General features: G+C 29.5%; 1 protein-coding gene across 4 annotated transcripts in view; it reads left to right on the top strand.

Annotated features, from left to right (window-relative positions):
• The window catches only part of LOC130449690 (protein unc-13 homolog 4B), a 32842-nt gene extending 11302 nt beyond the window's left edge, over positions 1-21540 (top strand). For 3 of the 4 annotated variants that reach the window (XM_056787756.1, XM_056787838.1, XM_056787686.1), the window contains exons 3-17: positions 9058-9249; positions 9304-9455; positions 9627-9834; positions 11041-11220; positions 11284-11619; positions 11714-12012; positions 13360-13580; positions 13640-13851; positions 14686-14760; positions 14828-15151; positions 16316-16525; positions 16601-16762; positions 19567-19835; positions 19895-20088; positions 21333-21540. In XM_056787756.1, the coding sequence (XP_056643734.1) occupies positions 9058-9249; positions 9304-9455; positions 9627-9834; positions 11041-11220; positions 11284-11619; positions 11714-12012; positions 13360-13580; positions 13640-13851; positions 14686-14760; positions 14828-15151; positions 16316-16525; positions 16601-16762; positions 19567-19835; positions 19895-20088; positions 21333-21430 (3132 nt within the window). In that variant the 3' untranslated portion in view covers positions 21431-21540. Of the gene's footprint in view, positions 1-3172; positions 3483-9057; positions 9250-9303; positions 9456-9626; positions 9835-11040; positions 11221-11283; positions 11620-11713; positions 12013-13359; positions 13581-13639; positions 13852-14685; positions 14761-14827; positions 15152-16315; positions 16526-16600; positions 16763-19566; positions 19836-19894; positions 20089-21332 lie in introns of those variants that run through there. The other variant, XM_056787907.1, reaches the window with a different exon arrangement.
• Positions 21541-21559: the final 19 nt, after the last annotated feature.

The following is a 21559-nucleotide window of genomic DNA, read 5'->3' as shown; positions in this document are numbered from 1 at the left end:
ATATTAGTGGAAATTTTGTTGTTAATAGAAAATTCAATCGAACGAAATGAGTTTAAGTTATTTATAAATTAATCGTTAAATTGCTGATTGATGTTTTAAAGAGAAAGTTAATTTTCGAATTAACTGGCATGTTTACGTAATCGACATCTTGTATTACATGGAGAGTATAGCAACTGAGTCAATATTTATTCAAAATCTAATGACGAAGTTTTTTTTGATTATTTTCATTAAAATCCTCCATATTTCAAAAAACATAAACCTTAATTTTTAACAGTGCCAAAGATGATTTATTATTGAAAATATTTACCATCATCGCTTTTAATAGTCCAGTCGGAAAGGTTTTTTGTCAGATGTGATTGAAATTTTATGGAAATAAGGGGAAGGGGATGAAAAAATTTAAAAACTACCCCCGAAATATGATTTTTAGGTTAATTTTTTGAGAATATCAAAAAATGCTTCGAATAAAAGTTGTAGAGCATTAAATTTAAGGGCTACTTTATTGAAACCACTTTTCCCCTAAAACGCACCCTTTCACCCCTAAAACGGTTTATAATGTTAAAAAATTAAAAATCCTAAAAAATTGGATAAAATGAAAAATCTGAAGAACAATCGTAGAAGAAAAACATTTTTTCCAACCCTTACATTAAAAATGAGAGGGTGAAAACGGATTTTACACGATATTTAAGTTGAAATAATAAATGTCAAAATTTAAAAAAAAAATGAAAATTGTATTTCAGTTTTTTTTTTCTAGAAATTTTGATGTTTTAACTGAATTTTCGACTAAAATCCCTTAAATTGTGATGTGGGTAAAGTAAAAAATAACTTCAAATTCCGGAAAGGGGATGAAAAAATTGAAAAACTACCCTGATTTACGATTTTTTGGTTAATTTTTGAAGATATAAAAAAAGTTTCCAATGAAAGTTGTAAAGCATAAAATTTAAGGGCTACTTCATTGCTACCACTTTTTCCGTAAAACACACCCTTTCACCCCTAAAACGGTGTATAATAATAAAAAATTTAAAAATCCAAAAAAATGGATAAAATGAAAAATATAAAAAACAGTCATAGAAGATGAACATTTTTTCCAACTCTCATATTAAAAATGAGAGGGTTAAAACGGATTTTAAGTTGAAATAATAAAAAAAAAACGTCAAAATTGAAGAAAAATTAAAATTTCCAAAAAAAAAATCTTCGAAATACAATTTTCAAGTTTTAATCGAATTTTCGACTAAAATCCATTTAATTTTGAAGGGGGGAAAAGTAAATACTTTCGAAAAGGGGATGAAAAAATTAAAAAAACCACCCCGAAATACGATTTTTTGGTTATATTTTGAAAATATCGAAAAAAGTTTTGAATGAAAGTTGTAGAGCATAAAATTTAAGTGTTACTTTATCGAAACCACTTTTTCCTTAAAATGTATCCTTTTACCCATAGGACGGTTCCTATATTAAAAAAAATAAATTTCAAACAAAAATATAAAAACCGAATTATACAATTTTTTTATATTTTCTTAAAAAAAAGTTAAGAACCAATGTACCGAAAAAAAACTTTTTTTTATCTATTTTATCAAAAATTGGGGTTTTTTTTGATATTCTAGTTAAGTATAAATCCAACGTCAAAATTTGGGAAAAAAAACTCTTATTTTAAATTACTCACATTAAATAAAATATCAATATCAAAACCCCTTTTTCGATAAAAGGGATGAAAAAACATTTTTGTTCTGTACGATGATTGTTAAATTTAAATTTAAAATCCAATTTTTATATTTTTGTTCGAATTTTCATTTTCTTGGTACTACAATACGTTTTAGGGGTGAAAGGGTGCGTTTTAGGGAAAAAGTCTTCTATATGAGGTAAGTCTAAAATTTTACGTTCTACAAATTTTAGTTGAAACTTTTTCTCGTATTTTCAAAATATAACCCAAAAAACATATTCCGGTATAATTTTTACCGACTATATATTTAAATAATTTCAAATTTATTTTTCGTACATACCCGGTAGATCTATTTTTATCACTGACATACGAATTATAAAAAAATGCATTTCTCGTTTCATGTGAAACGCTTCAAAATCCACTTGACTTGATTTATGTTTTTCTGACGTGCCAAAAACCCATCCAGGAATATATTTTTTTTAATATTACGAGTGACGTACGCATTTTTTTATAATTTTATATACAGATAATATATCGATTTCATAATACGAGGGAGGTTTAAACAATGAAACAAACATTTTTTCCCCGCCTCTCTCCTATCAAATATGTAATAGTCCAGTCAAATTTGTTTGAAAAAAGATAACGTTCAAAAAAAAATTGATGCCACGAAAAATTTTTTTTGGTTCAATACTGAGATAAACGTAGGTCATAAGTTTTGGTGGAATTGTTCATTATATCATTTATTGAAAGTTTGGTTTTTCTCGAAAAAACTTCGTATAGCCTGGGAAAACGAAATATTGTGGACTGGAGTATAGTCTTCAAGCAAACCCACTTATTTTACCCACTGAGTCGAACCCTAACAGTCCCAAATTATTGTAGCCATCAATTTTTCGGTTTTTCTCGTGATCTATGCTTTTTTGGCACGAACTCTCCTTTCCCTTAGAATTTTTAATTGTTAAAAATGATGGACACAAATTCTCGTAAACATCTTTCGTTTTGTTTCGATTGAGTCGTCGTTCGATAAAGCATTCAATATACGAGTTCAAAAACGTTTTTGTTTGAACTGATGTGTAAAAAGTCGCAAAACTTGTGTAAACAATTCGAATAGCACTCGTATAACAACACTCCACTATTAAAAATGTCAAAATTTATAGTAGCAACCCTCGTAGTCACCGAAACTTTACAGGGAGGTTATCAGAATCGCTGGGAATCAGATCTGGTAAATGAACAATTAATTCCAAGTGCAAATCGTGAGCAAGCGCGTTATTTACCATCAAATTCTGTCTTAAATTAGACAGATTCAAATCGGTGTTGCCACCGATTTATTTATTGCACTTTATTCCAGATTTTTTCGTATACAATTTGGTACGCCCCTCGTATATCATATTACATACTAAATTATGTTACATTATATCCTGTTTATATATCGTATATTTTCTTAGGTTAAATCAGTCGATAAACAAAAATCTTTTACTAAAAACCTTCGAGGTGAAAATTTTCTTACGTTGTGTACCAGAATAGATTTTGGCACATTGGCTAAAAACAGTTCAATCCCACTGACAAGCTGATTCAATACATGCACATCCACTTAGTTGATTTTTTTTGTTAATTCGTCGGTAGGTTTTTTTCGAAATAATGTTTTGAATTTTTTTAAAAAATGTTGTTGACGAGATCGTGCGTTTCGGAATCGAATTTAAATTATTTCGGTAACGGTGATTTCAAAATGACTTCACCACGTACGAAAAAATCGTTTACCAGGAATCAATTCAGGGGGTTAAAAAAAGAAGAATTACAGAGACGTACTAATATGTATTTAGCAAATATGACAGTGAGTACTATATAATTACGTAATTTGTTTAATTAACGATGATTTTTTCAAGTATACTATTTATAAATAATTGTATAATCTATATACAGTGTGGAACAGTAAATTTATTACGTAAATTCGTTTTTTATTCTAAAATGCCGTATTTCTACACGAAAACGTCATTTTGAATACACACAAATTTTTTTATTCGATTTCAAGTAAACGTGAATTACGTTCGGTTTTTAAACTATTACGGGGTGATTCAAATTGTTCCCAGTTATACACGACGTCCCAAAAGAAGTTGAACATATCAAACGTACGATTATTTTCAATTGAAACACCTTAAATTTTTGAATTCTACATGGAAAATTAGATCAAATTTGATTATCTTCGAAAAAAATCGCATTTGTTTGAAAAACTATGATTTTATATAAAGTAAAATTTTAAAATTCGATTTCAACTACTGGAACTCAAAATTCGAAACTGACTACGGAAAAGTCCCCTAGTGGAGATCGGGAAAAGAAAATTTTGGTCCCCGATCTCGAGATATTTAAGATTGAGAATGTAGAAACGAAAAAATCCAGAAAAAAAAACAGTGAATTATGTCCAAAATACATGGAAATCGTATTTACCTAACCTAACCTAACTTTGATTTGTATACATCATTCATAATACGAGGGAGAAAATCCAGAAAAACGACCTGACCTAACCTAACTTTTGTTTGTATTCGTCTCTTCCATGTGAGACTTTCGTAGTCTCCCTAGGGAGTTATGATCGGTTAAAAATAGTTTATTTAGCTCTATCTCTTTCTTTTAGTATTTTCACTCATTCATATGAGGCACTCGGTTCGTATGGTAAACGTCATAAGGGATTTCAGGATAAACAAAAATTTTATGAAACCAGCTTTGCGGAGCTAATCTCTTTGGGGAGGGAGATGAAATTTTTTTATAAGTAGATGACAAACGAGACATCCCCTAGAAAATTTCATCGAATAAAAAGGTTAATCTAAAATTCAAAATTAGTTTTTACGAAATATTGCATTTTTTTAGTAAATTATCATCCCTCAAGCTGTAGCCACCCCAATTTAGTAAATATGAGTAATAGGGAAGTTATAGAGACACTTTATTATTTCATTATTCACCCCCTACCTGGGGAATAACGAAAATTCGGGTACATCGTTCTAATGGATTCGTTTTTTTTTGTTTTGAAAAATTTAAACATCGTATCTATTATTGAAAATTAACTTTTTATCATATCAAATTTAAACACCCTGTATTTCGAGGTACTTAATTTTCTTCACATATCTTCAATGTACAAAATTTCACTTTTAACTTTACTCAAAATCAGACTAAAACTGTCATTTTCAAAATTAATGACAATTTCTGTATGAAAATCGTTTATTTCACTGTAAACTGTGAAGCAATTTACATGAAATTTTTAAATTAGTCTCATCTCACCCTTAACTTCAAAAGTGAAAATGATCTGAGCTCCGCTTATTATTTTTAAGGGGTGTAAACAACCCCTTAATAGAAAAATTGACATTTAGCCATTCTATCGCTAAAAAACGTGTTTAATATTAAGGGATGAACTTGTAAAGTGTTTTTTAACACGATTACCTCATAATAAAATCATTTTCAAGCCCTTGGAAACCTTACTACCCTTGAAAACAACCCTCAAATTGACACAATCACAAAAAATTACTTTGTTATGACATAAAAAGATTTAAGTATGTAAGTAAATGATATTTTATGTTATCTATCTTAATTATCGAATTTTTAACCCCGTTTCGACCCTTAAAAACAAGCCCTTGATAAAAAATTTGTTTTAGAAAAAAATACGATTAGTTTTTGGACCATAACTCCTTCGATTTTGATGCTATCACAATTTATGAAAAACCATTTTAAAGGTAATTAAAAGAGCTAAAATTTTTTTGAAAAAAATCCGTCTTAAAGCAACCAACTTGCTAGAATTCATTAAACTCTTTATAAATGGAATACTATTAATTTTGATTTTTGTGGAAATGGGACTTATGGAACCCATTGATTTAAAAGAAAAAAACAATTAGATGTTCCTCTTATTTACATTACTGCTCACTCATTTTACGTGCAAAAGACTTTTGACAGTGTTCATTTTAAAGCTTATTTCAAGCACTATAAAACCCTATTTCATTATTATGCATAAAATGTATCCGCTAGCCGATACACCGATTAAATTTCAAACAAAATAAAAAACGACTTTGATCTTTAATATCTCGCTTAATATTGCTTTTAAAACACTTTATAAAAAACCGATTTGTTCAGTTTTTTACCTGCTACAATTTCTTCATCGTGAAATTTTCGTTAAAATTCATATTTTTGGAGATATTTGCAAAAAATGATGAAAAACGTGAAAAAATTTTCAATTGCCAATAACTTGAAAAGTATTGGGTTTTTTGGATAACTTCATGAAACATTTTTTCTCAAAATTAGGTCTTCTATCGATTTCCGAGGGGATTTGCAAAAAAAAATTACACCACCGAAAAGGGGTGGCAACCACCCCCAGGATGGGTACGGATTTCAGATCATTTTCACTTTTGAGGTTAAGAGTAAGATGAGCCTAATTCCAAAATTTCATGCAAATCGGTTCACAGTAAAAAAATCTGCACCAATGGGGAGCAGTAGCCACCCATCCCCCCCAATTACTCGCTTTCATGTTAAAGAATAAACAGAAAGAATTTAAAAAAAATTCAAAATGCCAATCCTGAAAAAGAACCGTTTTTTTACTTATTTCTTCAAACCCCATATGTGTTGGTTATTTCTTTTTTCACCCTGAATCAGAGAAATCCACGCAACCCAGCCCTGCAGAGAACCATTTATACCAATTCCAATGGTTCCTTTTTACCATAAAAAATTTTTTCTCGTCCCACTCAAAATAAAACTCTCTATTATTATACTTATGTTCTTTTAGATTTGGGACAATCTGTATACGTTATTATAGTATATATACAGAATGACGATTTGTAACATTGATCAACGTGCTTGTACATTTTCGAAAATGAATTTATTCCGAATTACGGACTCTCCCTGTATGAACGTAATTTGGCGAAACAGTTTTTTCTTGAGGGTTGGATTTAGAAATAAATCGATAGGGTTTAGTGTTTGTATTATACAAAATGAGTACGAAATATAGTTATTTCGAAATGATAACGTGTAGACAGGTAAATATACTTTGTTTTTTAAATATTTATAAACATAATATGATGTAAAATATCTCGATCATTTCAAGTAGTGCATTACGTAATCATTTCAATCGCCGACAATTCCACGAAAAAGTGACTTCTAGTTTTATTTCTATAAACAAATATTTCAAAATATTCTAGTTCCATTTTTTTGTGCTAGAATTTAAATACAATTGTTATTATCTCTTTATTTTATTATTAATATGTTCAACAAAGTAAATCAAGGTTTTATTAAAATCAATTTTAATCTCGTAAACATAATATTTCGAAATGTCAGTATATACTCGTATAACGAACTAAGTAGTTTTGGGAAGTGTATTTTGAAAATGAAGTTAAAAAAGGTATAAGATTTTTGTTTCATGGAAGTTAAAAAAAACGTTCGCTGTAGAAAATTAACTTAGAATAGACAACTGAAACGTGACATCACGACCGCCATATTGTTTAGTTCGTGTTATTTGAGAGAGAGGGAATTAAGATTTATTGTCATTAAAAAAGTTTACTATGTTACCGACAAAGCAACATAATTTTATATTGTCGTCCAAAGAATTTATTATTATTATTATTAATTCATCTACTTATACCCATTAACAGCTAACTTTGTATTATACAAACTGTCAGAGATAGGCGTACTAATATTTTAGCGATCGTTCTCTCTCTCTTTCCTTTTCTCTTTGATGCAAAAAATTCGGAAGTGAGTGAACTCAACTGTTTAGAGGCCAGGGGCGGCTCGAGTCCTATGGTTCAAAATTCGTAAATTTTTCATAAAGAGAAATTCTGAAAAAAATTTTGATTATTTATCGAAAATACGTTTATGCATCCCGGAAAAATCTGTATACGTTAAAACTATTTCCGGTTAAAAGAAAATAACATCAAATCAATTTATTACAAAATTTATATACGGGGTGAGTTTTTAATATGACTGGGGTCAATAAATTATTGAGGTAATTATTTCAAAAAATTAGCGACATGATTTTTATGTGGACAATATGACGATACACGCAGGATGGTTCGAAAAGTACTTAACCAAGGTATACATTCTTTCAAATATTTCGTCACATTTATATTTCTCATATAATAGAAAATCAAATATACTAATCAATCAACTAATTTTCTATCGAGAGGAAAAAAATTTACTTTATACGAGGGGTATTTGAAGGTATAGGTTCAAATATGTCAAAATTTTACAAAAATTTGATAAATCATATAAAAAAACAGTGTCAAAAATTATAATATATTACGTGGAAAATGATTAAAAAAACCAAGGAAAAGTTTTGTCAAGTCCATTTCAACAAACGTTCATTTATATTTAGTTTTTATAAATTTTTTGGATAACATTTATTATTTGATTTCTTACCACCAGATAACGTAATCTAATTAATCAGTTTCCAATAAAAAATTGTTTCTATTGTTGGGTAAAACTAATTTCTAATGTTAATTGAATATTATTTTTTACGTTGAACAACAATTAAAGAAACCAAAAAGAAGTTGCGTAAATATTGATCGAAGTTTTCATGAGTGTTGATTAATCCTCTAAGCTATTGGTCACGCCATCTGGCGTTAAACACGAAAGTTTAAGAAAACTTTCTTTGAGCTTGTTAAAAATTTTTCTCATATAATAAGTTTTTACATACTTTATGAATCACCTTGTATAATGCATTAAGAATTTGCGTAATGATTTTTCAATTCAAGTTGAAATTTTCAAAAAATTTTTATATTTTTATAACTTTATCATTTATGAATGAGTTTCTTCTCGAATTTATTTTTGACGACGCCCCTGAATACCAATTCTTTGAAATTGTCGATATTTTTGTATAATTTTTAAATATTGCATTTCTCAATACTCACTTTTTGTACGAACTCCGTATATTATTTAATATTTTCATCATTTATGACGAAATTCTTGAATTTATTTTTAAAAACGCCCCTGTATACCACGGTTTCCCAATTATGACTTATTGTAAAAAAAACATGTAATTTCCTACAATTATATCTTATAATAATCATTTTTAGTACATACCCCGTATATTATGTACTTTTTTTATAATTTATAAATGAAATTTTTCTCGAATTTATTTTTGACGACCCCCCTGTATATCACCCCTTCTTAATTATCGATATTTTTGTATAATTTTTAAATATTACATTGTTCAATAATCACTTTTTATACGTACTCCGTATATTATTTACTATTTTTATCATTTAATCATCGAAATTCCTCTTACATGTATTTACAACAACGCCCCTGTATACCAACATTTGTCATTTGTCAATTTTTATATATAATTGTCTTACAAATGACAATCTACAATCTTCCATTTTGTATGTACCTCGTATATTTGCTGCCAATTTTAATTAATAATCGTATTTTTATATAAATAGATAGACGAGCTCTATCGCGAAATCTTATACGAAATCCTTCATAATGTCGGTTGTGACGTCAACTGCGAAATCGGCCAAACTTCGTTATTTTTTTACGCCCAAGACGCTTTCAAAATTTCCAACGACAAACACAGATTACTCATGGAAGAAGCCGAAAAAAAAGAAGCGCCATCTCTCTTGATTAACGTTGAGGTAAATCTAAAAAAATATCGATTCCAACACATCAAAATAAATCGATATTTTTAGGTTATCGAAGCAAAAGATCTACGACCGAAAGATTCGAATGGATTCAGCGATCCGTTCGTCACGTTATATTTAGCATCGAATACAACTCACAGATACAATACGTCTGTCAAACCGATGACGTTAAATCCTATTTGGGAAGAACATTTCGCTTTGTAAGTTGCCTAAAACTACTACATACTTGATTCCGAATCTGTTTGGTAACAGATCGCATGTGCACTTTCAAAATTATCGTTCGTAGCTTGCGCATTACATTGATCGTTACCAACTGATTCGGAAACAATTCTAAATCCTCCAAAAAAACTGTTGTAATGTTTACCGTTTAGACCGATAAGTGAAAATGCCTCTGAAGACACATTATGCTTAGAAGTTTGGGATTTCGATCCGGCTGAATCGGTAAAAGAAAAACTCGGGAAAGTGTTTGACGTGAAGGGTCTTAAAGGGATGAGGAAGTTGGTTAAAGAAATCGCTGTGACAGCCACGTCTGGACAACACGAAAACGAATTAATTGGAAAAGCACAAGTCCCGTTAAGCGTAAGTTATTTTTTCTTTAAATAAATTGTGGTTATATATAATGAATGAATTTATAGGTTATATTTATATATTATAAAGAAAATTGCTGGTAAAATGATAATTTAAAGAAAATTGTTTTAAAATTTTTTATTGAGGTTATGGTAGTAGAGATAAATGAATTGGTATGCAATTTCATTTATACGAGGGAACAACCAAACATCTGGTTACTTGTAAATAATGTAAAAATGGTTATTTTCACATTTTTTCTTTCATTGAACGATTCAAGGTTATGGTTTTTTAGGTTTAAATGCGATAAATGTTATGAGGGGGGATCGAAAAATCTGGATAATTGTCGATAATGAAAAAAAAAATGTTTATTTTTACATTCTTTTTTTACATTTAATGTGGTGGGGGGGGCTGAAGTGCAAAAATTCATTGGTTAGTGATAAAAGTTGATCCAATTATTACGAGGGACGATCGAAAAATCTAAAAAAATTATTTGACGAATTAATTGTTTGACATTGGTAATTTTAATACGTAGAAATTTAGGAAAAAGCTCATTATTGAACAACAGGAAGTATTTAACCGGAATCACAATATGGTCACTTGTGATTAATAAAAAAAATGTTTTTTTTTACTTTTTTTTCGTTAAATGCATTATGCATTAATATTTTGGTAGTAGGGGTTTGGCGTGCGAAAAATGGTTGGTTATTGATGCAATTTGATTCACTCGATACGAGTGAGGATCGAAGAGTTCAAAAAATCACTAGGAGCAATATAAGGCGAATAGCCGGTTCATAGTTTTTCATTACGTGGTTCACAGTTTAACATTGGTACTTTTTATCCGTAGAAATTTGGGAACAAGCTCATTATTGAACAACAGGAAGTATTTAACCGGAAACGCAATATGGTCACTTGTGAATAATCAAAAAAAATGTTTATTTTTACTTTTTTTCATTAAATGCATTGATATTTTGGTAGTAGGGGGTTGAAGTTCGAAAAATGGATGAATTATTGATAAAAGGTTACTTAATTAATACGAGGGAGGCTCGAAAAGTTCGGTTGGATCAAAATAAGTCAATTTAGAGGTTCATTGGTACTTTTTATGCGTAAAAATGGGTAAAAAAGTCATTATTAAATACCAGGAAGTATTTAACCGGAAATGCAATATGGTTGATTGTAAATATCGAAAAAAAATGTGGTAGGTGAAGTTTTTTAATTTTGCAGGCGATTCCAGCTTCGGGTATGACAATGTGGTACAGTTTGGACAAAAAAAACAAATTAGCGCGCCAAGGTGTATTGAAAGTTAGGTTATCGTTCAGTTCGGAAAAAAATAATCAAGTAGCCGAACAAGAATACAGACACCTGTTGAGGATAATTCTATTACACGAGTTAGAAACGTCCAAGGTGCGTTTTTCTTGATATTCAACCGTCGAATATCCGATTAATAATTTGAAATTTGTCCATCAGGTAGCGCCCCATTGGTGGTGTGGTTCGTTCACTCCCCAAGGTAATCAGTTACTCACCCAACACATCGCGCAATCTCGCATCACCCCCACCGAAGCGTACGTTTGTCAGTATTGCGTTTTCGCGGGTGTTCATCACAATCACGCTTTGAGTTTCGCGCTATTCGCTAATCTTCTGGATAAACTCGTCAAACCCATACAAACCGGCGGGGTTTCCGAAGAGGACGTCAAGTTATTTTGGGACGCCACGAAAAAACTGCTTCCCTCTAGCTTCGCCGTTATCAGGAAGATCCGGAAGAAAAACGTCAACGAAAAAACGAAAATGAAACAAGTCACCGAGGTAAATAATAACTATCATTGAACGCCACAAAATAAATAAACAATTCTCAAAAAAATCACTCATTCTGAAGTTTGTTTATGTTTTGATCGTTCAGGTATTGAAAATACTCCGACACGTTATTTCGTTGGAACCTCCTCCATCTCTAGATCTATTTCCGGTCGTTAGTTACCCTTGGATAAGTTATCGAGGTGACGAGCCGAATAACGACATCGCGTCGACTTTGAACGATGCCGTCACGCAGGGCGCTAACGATTGGTTGAATCACATTTTAGATAATAACAAGCTACCCGATGTATCGGATGTGACAAAGATGCAAAATATGATACAAATCATCAATTTGATCAGGAGCGATCTTCAAAAATCGATCGAGTTCTATGATAAACTGTTTCAAGAGTAAGTAAATTTTTTATTCAAAATATTTGAATTTTTTTTCAACTTTTTCAGGCCTCTCAATATTTTTTTGTGTGAATTCGTCTCAGTGACGTAAATTCTTCACGAAAAATATTTAATTATTCTTTATTCATAACATCTGATCGGTCGGATAAGACCGGTTGCGATCTCGTTTTGTGTTATAATTGTTTCTAGCAGTGTTGCCAGAATCAAAAGGTTTCCTTCAATATTAATTTCTTAAACTAAATTTTTTTTATATTGTTTAACGGAATTTCATTTTTTGTTACAAACTTGTATATTTAATGAAAATTTTATTTTTTTGAACATTCAACAATGACATTTTAAGTCATTTCAGAATGACATCTCAAACGGTCGCCATATTGCCAAATGGAGGATAAATATCGTGTTATTCACATTAAAATTATTAGTATTTGTCATTTAATTTCATTTTTTTTGTCAAATCTATAATTTCCGTGCAAAAAACGCTCGAAACAATTTTTACAAACGAAATTAAATGTTTATTAGTCCAGCACAACAATATGGCCGACTGTTCAAATGACGTTACTTGAAGTAACATATTATCATCAGTTATAATTTTTCTCCAACTTTTTGCTTCCTTTTATGTTTTTCGTGATGATTTTTCTTCTATTTTGATAGTAAATCAGTTAAAAACGACTGGTAAAAAATTTGACGTATCCATCTATTTTGAACTATATTTTCTATAAAAATAAAAAAAAATTGAATTTATCCTTTTTGTATAACAGAAATTTATTCAACACGCTGTATTTTTAAAAACAATTATTTTTGTCACTTAATTAAAGATCGTAAAAAAAATCTGGCAACATCGGTATCTAGTTTGTAATACGCCGGTAAACGAAATGTAGTACGCCGGGCTTTGTATCGTATATAACCTTAAACTTTTAGTTGTGTCTGTGCCTTATCAATATTCTTTGTGATTTAAGTTTTGTTTAAAAAAATTAGGGCGTATTTTAATCCAAATTTTTAAATCTTTTTGATTATACAAATTTACGAAATGTATAAATAAATAAAAGTGGAAATGGAATTTAACTTTAATAAAACAAAGGTAATACGATAAATTTTTATGAAAATTTCAAAAATAAAACCTATACATAAGTATTAGGGGTAATATTATATTGATATACGACTAAAACGAAATTTTCATAATAACGTTGTATATACGAGGTAGAGTTGTATAGTAACAAAAAAGGAAGCTACATTAGAAACAAATAGAAGTTTTTGTTATTGTTTATTATAAATATCTTATTTTCTACGGATTATTTTATGAATATAAATTTTATTTTTGATCAAATTTTTATAATTTTTGCTCAGGACTGTGAATTTTCAATACGCCAAAGCGATTTACGTATTTTACCAAGCGAAATTATCCTCAATATGCGAACCGGAAGTACGAGAAATCTGTAAAAGTATGAAACAACTCAACTACCCCGGGTATAATACCCAATCTACCATAAACGACGCTGTAGATCCTTTATTAGAAGGCACTTCATTGTTCGAATTGTACTTGGCTATTCAACGATTCGCTACACTCGGTAAATTTCTATATACAGGGCGTTCTTGTTTATTTTTCTTCTAATTCGATAATTTATAGGTGTCGGTTTATGTCCGGCCGATTGTGATAGTTTTCATATAAAAAATTTCCACAATTGGTTCCACGACGGGGTGGCTCGGTGGTTGGACGTCGCCGTTTTTAAAGCTTTACAGCGGATTGAAAAAGCCGTGGAATTGGATCAGTTGGTGCACGTTGATCATAACGTTCAATACAGTTCTTCCGCCGTTGATACCTTGACGATATTCTACCAGGTAAAAACAATTTTTTTTCCAATTTCAAATAGATCCAGTAGGCGTGTTGTTTTCAATGTCATTTGTCAGTTAGTTAATAAAGTGATTTTATTAATTGATTATTTTCCGTCTTTCTCTAAGTGTAGTGGTTTAGTGGAGATTGGGTTATAAAAAAGAGATAACAATATTTTCTTCGTGATTTATATAATTTTGTTAGAATGGGCGTGACTTATGAACATTGACTATCAATTAAAGATGGAAATGATTGGAGAAAATATTATTTTGTATCTTTGTCTGAATTTAATGGAAATTAATGATAATAACGGGTTATTAGAAAGAAAGAACAAATATTTTATCCTGATTTTATAATTTAAACGAAATGGGCGTGTTTTGTGAACTTCAAGTGTCAATTAATGATGGAAATTATTTAAAAAATGATAATTTCACGTCTCTCTTTAATTTGAAGGGAAGTTAATGGTGAAAACATTATTAAAAAGAGATAACATAACTTTTTTTTCGCGATTTATATAATTTCGTTAGAATGGGCATGATTTGCGAACGTCAACTGTCGATAAATGATGGAAATGAATAAAAAAATGATCCTTTTACATCTGTCTCTAAGTTTTGAGGAAATTAATAATAAAAACGAATTGTTAGAAAGATATAGCAACTTTTTTTTCGTGATTTTTATAATTTTGTTAAAATGGGCGTGGTTTGTGAACGTCAACTGTCAGTTAATGATGGAAATAGAAAGAAAAATGATCATTTTACATCTTTTTCTTCGTGATTTATAAACTTTAGTTGTCAATAAGGTATCGAACTGATACGAAAAGAATATTTATCCGTTCTTTTCAGGTGAAAGTTTTCTGGGAACAGCTGAATTGGCCGGACGTAGAAAGTTGTTATAGTTTCATAGCGAAAATTATCGACGTGAGTATTAAAAAAACTTCGTCGAAATCTTTTTACACGGAGCGATACTTATTCGTGTAAATTCCAGGATATATGTAGATGTTCGGTTTTTTACGCTGACAAAATGGCGGCTAGGGTAGAAGGTCTCGGCGATACTACAGACGTTTACGAAAAAAAATTCGAAGTAACCAACGAATGGTGTTTGGCCATCAACAACATCGATTACGTCAGAGAAACGCTCGAACCTTTTACCAGAGATCTTGGAATGACGGAAGTGATAAGGAAAATCGGCGAAATTAAAAGTCCGGTCGACGCCCAAAGGTGCGAACGCACTTTGGATAACGTCATTGCCAATGCCGTCGATACCGTCAAAAACAAAATCATCGAATTATTGGAAATCGTCGTCAAAAAGGTAAAAAATACATTTTCGCATACGTCAACGTAACCTAATTTAATTTATTACAGCTTAAACTAACTTATTTTGAACATAACCTAACTTTTTTTAAATGAAATTGACCCAATTCAACTTATTACAGCTTAACCTAACTAATTTTGAACATAACCTTCCTTTTTTTAAGTGAAACTGATCTAATTTAACTTATTACAGCTTAACCTAACTTAATTTCAGCATAACCTAACTTAATCTAACCGTATTTTTGTGAAAGTAACCTAAATCGAACCCTAACCTAACTTATTCTAAAATGTTCATCTGTCAAATTTACTAACCTCACTTAATTTAACTAAATCTAACCTAACTTATTCTGTTTATATGTCAAACTAGATCTAATAATAAATCTCACAGCCTGTCCTAATCTAACTCAATATTTACATATCCTCAATTATTCGAGACAAAATACGTCAAACTAATGTGATCTAAGTAATTCATCATCTAACCTATCTAGATCTAACCTTAAGCTCAAACTGTATCTAACTTAACTAATTCGAAATGTTTACCTTTCAAACTTACCTGACCCAACTCATTCTTAATCTATCCTACATCTGTGATCCTAACCTAACTTATTCCGATTGTTTATCTGCCAAATTAACATAACCTAACTCAATCTAACCGAAAATATTTCAAAGTAATTTGGATTTCCACCTAATCTAACTTTGTTACAACATAACCTAAATTAATTTTAATTTAATCTAACCAAATTTAACCGAATCTAACTTAACCTAATTCGATTTTAACTTAATCTAACCAAATTTAACTGAATCCTACTTAACTTAATTCGATTTTAACTTAACATAAAAAAATTTAACAGAATCCAGTCTAACCTAACTTAATTTTAACTTGATCCAACTTAATCTAACTGTATATTTTCCAAACTAACCAAATCCATTTCAACCTAACTCAATTTTAATTCAATTCAACTTAATCTAATTGTATATATGTCAAATAATTCTTATCCAATCTAATCTAACTTAATCTCAACTTAACTCCACTTTATATATCTCAAACTAATCTAATCTAACCTAACTGAATTTCAACTAAACCCCACTTAATCTAATCTTATATATTCCAAACTAACTTATATGTGTCAACCTAACTATTGATGGTGTTTTACGGACGTAGATGGCGCCGTCTATGAAACGTTTACTGATAGAGGGCGCGGAATTGTGCGAGCAGGACTGTAACAGTATCGATCGTTTGATGATGTACGTCGATAATAATTTGAGTACTTTGAATAGAGAATTGAACGAGGAGAATTTCAATAGGACTTTGGAGTTGGTTTGGGACATGTTGGCCGAAACATTGGACGAGATAATACAGACTAACATAGACGTAAGTCGATATTTTTCCGTGGCCGATCGATTTTTATCGAATTTATGTTTTTTTTTTTTTTTTTTTTTTCTATAGAAACGTCGACCCCCTTCGTTTTTCGCGAATCTTCATAAAACTTTGAATCTAATGTTGGGTTCGTTCAAAAATCCCGACGATTGCACCAATTGCGACGCACTGAAAAGAACTGAGGATGTTTTACGAGTTTACGGACTAGAAACGTCGGATTTGATACACGAGGTGGGTCATTCAAAATCACTGTCGTATTTAATATTTCGAAATATACACATAATTGTGGTCCATCCTGTATATCAAATGACTCTTTAAATGATTATATTTCGATTAGTTGATAAAAATCAAATAATAAAAATTTTTATTTGGACAAAATTCTTATTGAATCTGGTCCTGTTTAATATACTTCATGAGTTTTATATAGTCAAACAGGGACGGTTTCGGCAACAAAAAATAATTTTATTTTCCCGTGTAAACAATTATTAGGTATAATTTTTTACGTTTAATATACAGGATGTGACAGTTGGAATTCTTTTAATAGTTTTTGAGTAAAAAATCAAATTTCGTTGAAACATTTTTCTTTTAATGGCGCAAAATTAATTTTTAAATAAAAAATCCATTCACAATTCGTTCTTGTATTGAGACAATTTCTAACTGAAACCGATCCTATTTAGTAGACTTTTAAATGTTACGATATTAAACAGAGACGGTTTCAGCTATAAATTGTCAAATTGAAATTCGGTGTATAGATACTTGATTTATTCATTTAATATATAGAGCGTTATGGTTTTTACGAAATGGAAATATTACACGTATATTTATTTCATTTCTGTGGATAATGGATAATTTGAGTATTTATATTTAGTAATTTTTTTTTATTTTTAAATGATTGTCAAGTAAAAAGATACCTGAATACGCCCCTGTTTATGATACTTCAGAACATTGCTGTTGAATAGGGACGGCTTAAGGAGTAATACATTTTAATAAAAGGATTTTATTATTTAATTTGTGGAATCAAGAAAATTGCTGTATGAATGTTAATAATGTTAATCAATATACAGCGTGTCAAACTACAAATAATTACTCAGTATTTAATTTCAGTAATAATTGATTTAATTTTATTCGTACTTAAATCATTTTAATAGAAATTGAGCTTAGAACAGTCTTTACTTAGAAACTATGAAATTTGAATTACACAAGTACTTCTTTGAAACGAACAGATTTCAGTAGAAACTTAAGGAATTATTGTAAATATAAATTAGTAGTAGTTAAATTTATGGATTTATCAAATAATGTAATTTTGGTATACAGTTGAACATTTTTCATTTTTTGTAATTTTTTTCAAAATTCTTCAATTTGTGCTCGGATTTATTATTTATTGACAATTTCGTGACAGATTGAGCTTAAAACGGTCCTTATTCAAAAACTTTAAGACTTCAAAGAAGTTGAACAGGTCCGGCTTTAAAATTAATTGGTTTCCTTAGAAATTGATAAATTATTGAAAATATGATTTATCGAAATATTTCAATTACGGGGTGGTTAAATATCCATATATCAAGAAAAAATGTTATTTTGGTATATGTAAAGTCGAAAATATTTTTTTGTTTTTTGACATTTTTTTTCACAAAATTTCCGTTTGTGCTCAGATTTATTATTTATTGACAATTTCGTGATATATTGGGCTTATAACGGTCCTTATTCAAAAACTTCGAGATTTAAAATAAGTTGAACAGGTTCGGCTCTAAAATTAATTGGTTTCGTTAGACATTAACAAATTATTGAAATTTTTTCTCAATTTCCGATTTATTGAAATATTTCAATTACAGGGTAGTTAAATTTATGAATATATCTAAAAAAATTATTTTGGTGTGTGTAATGTCGAAAATTTTCTTCTTTTTGAAAAATTTCATTTATTTATGCTCGGGTTTATTGGTATTTACTTACAATTTTTATACAATTTCATGAAAAATTGGGCTTAAAACGGTCCTTATTCAAAAATTTCGAGGTTTAAAATAAGTTGAACAGGTCTGGCTTTAAAATTAATTGGTTTCGTTAGAAAATGATAAATTATTGAAAATTTTTCTCTTAATTCATGATTTATCAAAATATTTCAATTACGGGGTGGATAAATTTATGTCTAATATCTAAAAAAATTATTTTGGTGTAAGTAATGTCGAACATTAACAAATTATTGAAAATTATTGCTCAATTCGTGAATTATTTAAATATTCCAATTATAGGGTGGTCAAATGGATCAATTTATCCATAGAAAAGTGATATTTTTCTCATTTTTATATAAGTTTCATTCATTTATGCTCAATTTTGTTATTATTTTATTTAAAATTAATTTTAGAACGGTCATTATATAAACACGTTGATATTTGAAGTAAGTTAAACAGGTTCGGCTTCAGAAAATTAACAAAATGTTGAAAATTTTTGCTTAATCGGTGAATTATTTTAATTACGGGGTGGTTGCATTTATGAATTTATAAAAAAATGTAATTTTGATTAGAGTAGAGTACATTTAATAGTTTTTTGTTGTTCTTTTATAGATTGCTTTCATTTGTGATAAATTTTATGATTATTTAATCATAATTTCAATACAATTCCGTAAAAAATTGAGCTTAATACGTTCCTTATATAAAAACGTTGATATTTGAAGTAAGTAGAACAGGTTCGGACTCAGAATTAACACTTCGGTAAATTAACATTAACATTAAATTTTTATAATTTGTGAATTATTCAAGTACATGGTGGATTTAATCATTATTTATTTATAATTTCAATACAATTTGAGCTTAAGACGGTTCTTATTCAATAAAACTGTTTTATATAGTAAATTGAATAGATACAGCTCAAGAAACAACACGTTCAATTTGGAAACCAACAAATCGTTGTAAATTTTCGCTTATTTCGTAAATTAATCAAATATATCAATCACGGGGCGGTTAGAATTATCAATCCACCAAATAATTTCGAAACTAATCTTTTTTTTCAATCCGTGTTACGATTTTTCTGTTATCACATTTCAGGTTCACAAAAACCTGCATAAAAAATTTCAGTCAGCCGCCGCTGATTCGCCTTTAGGGCAACTCACCGTAATAGCCAAATTTTCCGATACAACCCTATCCGTAAAAGTACTAAACGGCCGAAATCTTCTCGCAATGGACTCGAACGGTTCCTGCGATTCGTTCGTAAGGATCCATCTGCTACCCGAACACAAATTCGTCGGAATCGACAAACCGAAGACGAAAACCCACAACCGGAATCAGTTTCCTCTATACGACGAAGAATTCACTTTGTGAGTACCGAATATCCGGTGGTGGATCGGTCATCGAGTGTTTTTGTGTTTCGTTTCAGTGACCTGAGCTGCGACCAAAGGCAGATACACGACGGTCTGATTTTGTTCAGCGTCAAAGACAAGGATCTGTTGGGATACAATAACCAGTACATCGGGGAGGCTTTTTTGTCCTTTAGTGACCTAAAGGATACTACCGAGTATATTTCCGGGTTGCCGCAAGTACAGTTGCAGCTTAATAGACCGACTGAACAAAGTAAGTGTTCGTAAAATCGTTTTTTTTATGTTTTTTCTTTAATTTTTTTGTTAGTTTGTTCGATTTGAGGTTTTTTTTCGAAATATTTTCCTATTTTTACTTCCGATTTTTATCTTCCTAGGAACTATTTTTATTTTATTTTTTTCATCGTTATTAGGACATAGGATAAAGTGGAAAAAACTGCGATTTTTTAGAAATTTATTAAGAGGAAATTATTATTAGTATAGCGGATCATACACGTAAAAAACTATTACATCAAAATTATATGAAAACGAAACGTTTTCATTATATTAATAATTGCCTTTATTGTGGAATTACATGACAGATCATTGTTTGTTTAATTGTTTGGAAATTTTACCTTTTTGTACTCAGAAATCTTCCCAAATTGGTATTTTTCTAAGTAACAAGTGCTATTTTTTATTTCGATATTTTCCTTGTCAAATTCCCAATTTCCTTTTTTCTCATAGTTGTGTTCAATTTTTTTTTGAAATTTCACTCTTTCATATTTATAAAAAAAATCGTGTGTGGTCTGCTTTAAAGTCTAAATGTCTTAATTGAAGAAAAAATAACTGAGGAATGTAATAAATATATTAATTAATGTTCATAACAAAGTTTATTTTATTGACAAAGCCAAAAAAACGACAATTTTTTTGAAATTTATTGGAAGAAATTATTATTAGTATAGCGGACCATCCACGTAAAAAACTATTACATCAAAATTATACGAAAATGAAACGTTTTCGTTATATTAATACTGCCTTTATTGTAGAAATAGATGATAGATCATTGTTTGTTAAATTTTTTGTTAATTTCATTTTTTTATTAATAGAGATCCTGTTGGTATTTTTTTTTTGTAAATTCTATTTGTAGAAGTGTTGCTTTTGGTTCGATCACTCTCTTGCACAAACTTTGTTTTCTGTGTTTCGTTCCCTTTTTTTGTAATTTTACTCAAAAATTGTTGGAATTTGGAATCTTCTTATTGTAGCTTTTCTACTTTGTGGTACTATTTTTGTATTAATATTATTTTGATTTTTTGGTTTTGTTTATTTTTTTCATTATTTTTTATTAATAGGATTTTGTTTTTTTTTTCAATTTTTTGTCATTTTTTTATTATTTTTTATTAGTAGAATTTTTTTTTTTTTATTTTTATTAATAGTAGTTTGTTTGCTTTTATTTTATTTTCATTTCTTTTTTACTATTTCTTTTTAATAGGATTTTTTTCGATTTATTTTTTTTTGTTACAGTTTTATCAAGTTTAGAAATACGAGCCTTGGAACATAGACAGGGTGATAAACAGGCTAAAGACTTTTTAAAAAAAATTAGACAAAGAATGGGGTCATGATCTTTACTCAACAGACTGCTAAATTTTAGGTTCACAGGTTTTAGAAGAGACAGAGTCACTCCCATTTTTCGAATTTAACCGCCAAATTATTTTAGATTTATCGTTTTTTTTTTGGCGATCATCTCGAAA

This window comes from Diorhabda sublineata, chromosome 1, assembly GCF_026230105.1.
Source record: "Diorhabda sublineata isolate icDioSubl1.1 chromosome 1, icDioSubl1.1, whole genome shotgun sequence".
Taxonomy (NCBI): domain Eukaryota; kingdom Metazoa; phylum Arthropoda; class Insecta; order Coleoptera; family Chrysomelidae; genus Diorhabda; species Diorhabda sublineata.
The sequence above is the reverse complement of the archived record's forward strand: the minus strand, read 5'-3'. Positions and strand labels throughout refer to the sequence as shown.